Source organism: Lacerta agilis, chromosome 2 (genome assembly GCF_009819535.1).
Source record: "Lacerta agilis isolate rLacAgi1 chromosome 2, rLacAgi1.pri, whole genome shotgun sequence".
Lineage (NCBI taxonomy): Eukaryota > Metazoa > Chordata > Lepidosauria > Squamata > Lacertidae > Lacerta > Lacerta agilis.
Genome location: NC_046313.1, coordinates 58,424,351 through 58,432,323, shown reverse-complemented (window position 1 = coordinate 58,432,323; position 7,973 = coordinate 58,424,351). Strand labels below are relative to the sequence as shown.

General features: G+C 41.8%; 1 protein-coding gene across 5 annotated transcripts; it reads left to right on the top strand.

The window, feature by feature from the left end:
* Positions 1–1,764: 1,764 nt before the first annotated feature.
* On the top strand, positions 1,765–7,973 carry CBY3 (chibby family member 3). 5 transcript variants are annotated; one of them, XM_033140254.1, is made up of 3 exons: positions 4,470–4,818; positions 6,449–6,553; positions 7,334–7,973. In XM_033140254.1, exon 3 carries the CDS (start codon positions 7,388–7,390, stop codon positions 7,877–7,879), a length of 492 nt encoding a protein of 163 aa, XP_032996145.1. In that variant the 5' UTR covers positions 4,470–4,818; positions 6,449–6,553; positions 7,334–7,387; the 3' UTR covers positions 7,880–7,973. The 5 variants fall into 5 exon arrangements, with proteins under 5 accessions (XP_032996150.1, XP_032996145.1, XP_032996147.1 ...); XM_033140256.1 differs by having other exon boundaries at positions 4,470–4,867; XM_033140259.1 differs by lacking the exons at positions 4,470–4,818; positions 6,449–6,553 and adding an exon at positions 1,765–2,401.

Below are 7,973 nucleotides of genomic sequence, written 5' to 3'. Positions count from 1 at the left end.
CGAATACTTGTCACTGGTATACTAATGTGCAGATTAAATCTGCAGCCTTTAATCAACCAAAACTTTAAGCACAGATTCAACCCTGCTTGATTATTAGGTGCGGCTGAAAACAAGCAAAACTTAAGTCATTTTACATACCTGAAGGACCTGCCATTCTACAGGCTGTACAGATATCCTAGACTGAAGCTCCCTGCATCTCAACTAATCCTGAAGGGATAGCTTACAGTGGTACCTCGGGTTACAGACGCTTCAGGTTACAGACTCCGCTAACCCAGAAATACAGTAGTACCTTGGGTTAAGAACTTTGCTTCAGGATGAGAACAGAAATCGTGTGACGGCAGCAGCAGGAGGCCCCATTAGCTAAAGTGGTACCTCAGGTCAGGGCCGTCTTAAAAGGATCGGCCACCGCGGCGCAACGATCCCTCGGCGCCCCCGGTGGGCCGCCTCTCCGCCCACCTCCCTCCCGCACTGGCCGCCCCTCGGGAGGGGGGGTGGGCTAGCGGGAATGAGGGGCGTGGCGCTGCAAGCTGGCCGCCCTCTGGAGCCCCAGCTGGAGCGCTGGGAAGGGCGCGCAAAGCCCCGCGCCGCTCCAGCGCCATGCCCCTCATCCCCCGAGGGGCGGCCAGAGTGGGAGGGAGGTGGGTGAGTGGGGGATGAGAGGCGTGGCGCTGGAGCGGCGCGGGGCTTTGCGCGCCCTTCCCAGCGCTCCAGCTGGGGCTCCAGAGGGCGGCTGGCTTGCAGCTTGCCCGCCGGCGCGCGAGTGCCCGCCCACGGGGGCGGGTTGGGGAGGGGGCGCCCGGTATGCCGGCAGGTTCGCGGGGGTGCCCCTGGGGGGCCCGGCGCCCTGGTGCGCCGCACCACCCAGCCCCTATGACGAGACGGCCCTGCCTCAGGTTAAGAACAGTTTCAGGTTAAGACCGGACCTCCAGAACAAATTAAGTTCTTAACCCAAGGTACCACTGTATTTGGTAGATCCTGAGACTGTTGATCTCAGGGTCCTGGGTTCCACATTGAGCAAAAAGATTCCTGCATTGCAGGGGATTGGACTGGATGACCCTAGTGGCCCCTTCTAATTGTCTCTGCCTTGTGGACCCTACAATTTTATTATTCTAATGTGCTGAAGACCTCCTAGGTAGAAAAATGTCAGGTATCATATTTTTTAAAAAATAGGTTGGAGTATGCACAATTCATATGTATATACATTCCTTCTTTTTAGACATATATCACTTCCTATTTTCTTATACTAACATATACCATACATTAAAAATCCATTTAATAAACTTTTAATGAGGTAATTAGTGAACAGCCCCAGCATATAGGAGTCATGTGAGTCATCTCTCATTTTAGCAGTTCCTTTGGCATTAAACATTAAATATTATGTAAACAAAATAATTTTAACAAAAATGTATATTTTAATTCACCCCACACCATGAAACTTTTGGTTTTTTCTCCTTAAAACAATAGTCCCTATGGGATTGTATCTATCTAGCCATACTCAGAATAGAGCCATTCAAATCAATGGAGTTATGTTACCCATGTCCATTGATTTTAATGGATCTGCTTTTAGTATGATATAGCTGGATACAGCCTATTGCTTTTAAGTTTCAGCTTTAATGGGCAAAATGTGTGTGTTTGCCTCCCGAGTCACTATACTTTATAAGCACAAAGCAGGTAATATATTCACTAAATGTTATAGTAAGCATCCAGTTTACAAAGAGTAGCAATTTACATTCTACTATCAAGAGTGTTGAAGGCCTAATGAAATATCCTGAATCCGAGAGCTATAATTTCAAAAGAATACAGGTCAGTATCTAGGATGCAGTGCATCTCATACTGAGCATCAATGTATTTCCCAGCATGTGAACAAACAGCCTGCCACAAGTGTGTGAAAAAAGCCTGCCATGAAATCCCAAAGTAGCAATGGAAATGAGTCTACTTGAAGCTACTCTTTGTGATGCAGATGTGTTACACAGGTTGCCATAGTAGCTGCATCCATAACAAAAGGGAGCCAGCTGCAGGGCAGAAGTAGGTCAGACTGGTCTAAATAATACTCATTTTGATCAGAAAAAGCACATCCAGATCAGTGAGGGAAAGAAGAGGAGAAATGGGAAGGCTAAAGACAAGAGTTAAGGATGGAAAGTTATGATGTTAAAAAAGAGAGAAAGAGAAAAGGTCTCTTGTTCTTTTCAGGCCAAGAAACAAATTCAGAGGCAACCTTTTAACTGGACATTTATATTAAGTTTGTCTTAAGACAGATCTAAAAGAGTGTGCAATTGGTAGTAAATGGCCCAACTCCATTTTGTTTCTAGAGGGGCATAAATCCTCTCACAGTTAACAGCCCAATCCAATGCATAGTTTACTTGAAGCATATCTGACTAAATTTAATGGGACTTCCTCCCAGGTGAGTGTGCACAGGTTTGCACTCCAATTCTCTTCTGACCCACTTCGGTCCGTGACCAAAGGATTTAGGCTCTAACTAGCTCTGACAGTGATTTGACTTTTGCGTAAGATTTCTAAGCATTCCCAAATAAATATAAAGTGCAGGTTGTACGTGATCTAAAGCAGAGAAGTGTCAGTCAGGAGGTGGGTGCTGAATATTTTCCCCAGCTATGGTTTTGTCCAAAAGCTGCTTTGCCGTGACCAGTTTTCTCCAAACAGGGCTTGCTTGTAAGGAAGGGGATCCTAGGGCTCTTTCAGACAACCTGTTTATCCAGCATTCATCCTGATTTGGTTGCACAAAGCTTTTGCAATTCTTATACAATGTCTCGTATTTGGTGTGCATTTTGTTCTGATTTGTTTATGGGGAACTTATATGAGAATAAGCTTTCGTTCCGATTTGCTTGTGGGGTGTTTACACATCTTTCCATTAATAATTTGTTCATCCACACTTTCCCCATTTCTTTCCAAACTGAAAAGTATGGATTTTTAAAAATGGATTTGTCATTTGTCATTTGCTAGGGTGACTTCAGTCCACTTTGATTATGCAAAAATAAAGCTCCCACAAAATACTGAGATTGATATTAAACTGAGTCCCAGTCTCCACTATACATTAAAAGTATACTTATTGCCATGCCACTTTAATCAGTCATTACTTCCTCCAAAGAATCCTGGGAAGTGTTGTTTGTTAAGGGTGCTGAGAGTTATTAGGGGATCCCCAATCTTCTCAAAGAGCTACAGTTCCCAAAGTGGTTTAACAATCTCTCTTCCCAGGGAAATCTAATAATTGTAGTACTGAGAAGCACATAGGGAGTTCCCTATGTGCTTCTCAGGGAGCAAACTATAGTTCCCAGGATTCTTTGGGGGAAGAAATGACTGCTCAAAGTGGCATGATACCACAAATGAGTTTTACTCAGAGTATACCTCTTAAATTAATGGGCCTGACTTAATAATGTTAATTAATTTCAATGGGTCTACTCTACTGCATTCTGGTCTAACACTAAAGAAGATCCTTAAAGCCATGTAGGCAGCTGGAGTGACCAGCTCAGAGCTCCCTGCATACTGAAATCCACATAGATAACAAAGGTTACATGACCCATTTCATCTCAATGCAGGAAATGATGACATGGTCTTAGCCTGATAGAACAGCTTTCTCTATAGTTTAACTTATTCACGCGCTAATTAGATTCAAACATGCTGGAATCCTACAGATTGTTCTCTGACTTACTCCATACATTTCCTAATAATGACCTTTGAAGTCCATACACCTTGAAGTAGTTGCATGAAAGCTACTATATTGTTTGAAGTTGATTTTCAAAATGAATAGCATCAGAGAGTTGGGACCTTATAACATGCTTTAAGGTTTCCAACTAAGTATCTTAGGGAGTCTACAGAAAGATAAAAATATATGCAGGAAATATACTCAAAGAACATATTAATTGCTACATTTGCACAATACATCCTTGTGTCAAATATGAACCAGCAGTCTGCATTTTTAAAAATTAAATACTTAATTTTGCATTTTCAAAAATACATCTAACAGGAAACTCCCCTCCCTCCAGACAATCCAATAATGTTATTTTTTTCCAGTTAGGTAAGTAACAGGTAAGTTTGTAAATACTTCAGCCATTGATTTTGATCTCTCTGTTCAGATCAAGAGTATCTTGCATGTCTTCCTAACAGGTTATTCCAACGTGAACCATTTGTTGATGGTGACGAGTGGCAATACAGCAACCCTGTCTTTTCTAGCATGTTGAATAAACATATGCCAAACTGTTCCAACGTCCTCCTTGCCTTTTATATTCTGCAGTGTTCCAAGTTGTTTTGTCAGTTTCTCCATTTGGGCTACATTCCATGCTCGCCCCCCACCATGTCTCTAAATTCAGGTTGGTAGCCGTCTTCCAATTTTGGGCCGTTAGCTACTAGCTGCAATCATCAAGGAGGTTAGGAAGTCTTTGACCATTAAATCTATACTGTCACCAGTAATGAACAGGTTATTGTGCAAATGTCCAATATATTAATTAATTAATTAATTATGAGTACTTTGCCCAGTACAGGTGCCATATATGTAAATAGTTAACTCACCAGTTTGTTTTAATCAGCTCAAGCTAAACACTGAGCTGATTGCTGACAGCAGTGAAGCACAGATATGCACAACAGGGTGTCTACTGCCTACAAAAATATGATTGGCCAAAGTAAGAAAAGTAATTGTGAGACACTGCAAACCACATGATGACATGAGGCAATCAACATGATGTCAGGCACAATTTTTGCATGTGTTACTGAAAAGCAAGAAACAGATTATTTCCCATGCCCAACTTGTTCATTTCTGAGGTTTCAACAGAAGCAAAAAATTAAGTGACTGCAACAAAGTACTGTCTGGTGAGCAGAGTATTTTGAGAAACGGAAGAAAATGTTTTTTTAATGGCTGGTGGGTGACCTGCCTCCATATGTTTGTTAGAAAGCCTTTTAATAGGTGTGGCAAAGTTGTGACGGGTTTAATTAGAAGTGCCTCAGATAAAACAATGCATCCTTATTAAACTGAGATCCAAATTGCAAGCTGTAGCCAATGTTAGCCCTACTCAGAGTAGACCCATTGAAACATTGGCTAACCTAAGTGAATAGAAGATAGTTGACTTCAACCCTGCATTTCTTTAATATTTCCCTTAGTACGTGTGCTAACTTCAGCAGCTCCTATGGCTGCACTGAGTTCCACAGAATGCTGTACAGTGGGAAGACGGAATCTCTTTACACCCACCAGAGTCCTACTGCCACGAAATGACATGCTCTTTTACTAGCAGAAGGAAATGAGTCATATGTTGACATTTGTGTCAAGCTCACCAAGGTCTTCGCCCTAGAGCCAGTGGGCTTTCTTAGGGCTAGGGGGAGGCAAGTAAATGAAAAAATGCATTTGTATGACTTTCTTCATTGAGGAAATGATCCAGGAAATGATCAGACTCATTTAACTTTTAAAATAAATTATCCAATGGGGTAAATGGTCTTCTCATGCTGCTACTAGGATCCATGTTCCAAATTATATTGAGTTGTTGCATGGAGGTGCTAGTGATTTGAGCAAGGACAATCCCTCAAGTAAGTGTGCTGTTTTACATCAATCCCTTGCTGTTATTTACGTGGAATAGGACTTAGGCAAGGAAGAGAAAAGGCAGCGGGGGAGGGGGGATGGGAAGGTGTTGGTGATGTGACAATGGCACTGCCAGCCAGTGTGAAGCTGGGTTATTATAAGACTGCTATCTGTACTCATTAATAATATCATCCACTGATACTGGAGAGGAGATAGGTCAATGGCAGGGATGAGGAATCTTATTTATAATACTTCTATACCTGCCTCTCACCATAAGGTCCCAGGGCAGGTTACAATATAATTACATAATTAAAAACAAGTAAAAAAAATTATTCCATGAGAAAAACAAGCAAAAAAAAAAAAGCCAAACAAAAGGAGCACTGTATAGACACTGTGAGTCGCACAGAAATACTTGGGAGTACAACACCTGTTATCCCTATTGTGTTTCTGGACTACAGTTTCCATTATCCCTGACCATTGGGCATTCTGGCTGGAGCTGATACGGGCTGGAGTCCAACAACACCTGGAAGGCCACAGGTTCCCCATCGCAATACACCAGATAATAGTCAATCTCTTCCCCCTGATAGTTCTGTAAGGGAAGGAGCTGGAGGGTCCTCTAAACAGATATTTATCAGCATCCTTACTAAACTACAATTTACAATTCCCAGAATTATTAGGAGGAAGCCATGTATGTTAAACTGGCATAAAACCAAAGTAACTGAGAGATATACTTATCCCCCCCTCCAGTAATATTGGTGGCAGGCACTATTTGAATAAAATGTAATCCCACTCTATTTCCTCAGGTGCTGGAGCACAAACTTTACACAACCCAAATACCAAATAGTGTTGTTGTGTTTACTCAATTTGTCCAAAATGAAATGGGGGCCACCCCAATTGCTAACTTGGGGAACTTATTTCTATTACCAAAAGGACTGCCTCTTTCCACATCCTTATGACTAGGTATGATCCTCAATGAAGGGATTTCTGTGGGTCTCTCTACTCCCTGATGCTAGACGAGACATGATATGACTTGGGGTAGGTCCTTTTTCATTGTTGTGCTCCACATTTAGAACTTGCTTCCCAAAGGAAATATTAAATTTTTGTTGAAGACTTTTAAAAATGTGCCCAGGCTTTTAAATAGGTTAAGGTTGACTGATGGGTCAATCTGTCTTCTTTTTTCTAAGGGATTATATTAATCATTATCAATAATGCATCCCTTGGGAGGTTGTATACCAGAAAAACAATATATAAATTATTCAGATAAACAAATAAAAACTACTCTGAAAATTTATTCCAAAAATGAAACCATCTGGTTGTAAATATTAAGATCATACCAACAAGAATAAGTCTTTCTGTAAAAAAATGATTTAAATCAAGTCTTACTGACTAGTGATTTAAATCAAGCCTTACTGACTAGTGATTTAAATCGTGATTTAAATCGATTTAAATCAAATCCACCCTGTGTGTAATTATATCCCCTTCTGCTAGGAGGGGCAACATTTTATTTCTTTAAAAGGCCCAATGGCGAATAATAAATAAAACACACACACACCACTTCTGCCCTGGTGTGCATAAACCAGAAGGGCTTAGGAAGTGGCAGCTTCTCCACCACAGAAGATCCTCACTACCCGGTATCACCTTAGGACTGCACTGTTTTGCAATAGTTGCCATGACAGTTAATCTCCCTGTCATTCCTCCCCACAATGTCATAGTGTAGATATTGCTTCTTGTTGGTTGTTGTTTTTTTCATTTTAGCAATGTCATATAATGTCTCTGCTCCTCTGTAATACTGCACCTGTTGGCTTTCTGTTCCAGAACTTTCTTCTGTAGGACTCTTATTGACATCCTCCATCCCTAGCTCTCCTCATCATGGAAACCATTTCTCAAATTATGCAGGATGTGCGTGATTACTGGGCTGATCATTTTTCTCAAAGATTTGTACCCAGGCGGCCGACACTTCGCCAAACAACCTCTTTGTCCACTTACTATCTGTTGGACTACAAAACCCGGCAAGCTGAACTAGGGATGGATTATGGCCCTCCAAGTACTCAGCTGAACAAAGCCAAGTTTGTCTTCCAGGAGGGTGCGTGGCAGGGTGATGGTGTCCCTCCGCAGATGCCCTTACTACAGTTATATTCCTCCTCCTCTCATCATGATAAGGAATCACCTAACAAGGCCCTGAAGAAAGCAAACAAGGCTCTACTGGAAGAGAACAATTACTTGAAGCTGCAGCTTGAGCTGCTAATGGACATGCTGACAGAGACCACAGCACGACTACACTCAGTAGAGAAAAAGCTGGACATGACTTCATGGCACCCAAAGATTAAGAAGCCAAGCAAGGTGCTGATGCTCCGGTCTTAATAAACATCTTGGACCCAAGACCAGAGAGAATTGTATTTCTGAAGAAGTTTGCCTTCCCATGTCCAGACATTAAATAAAATCTTGAAGAAAATGA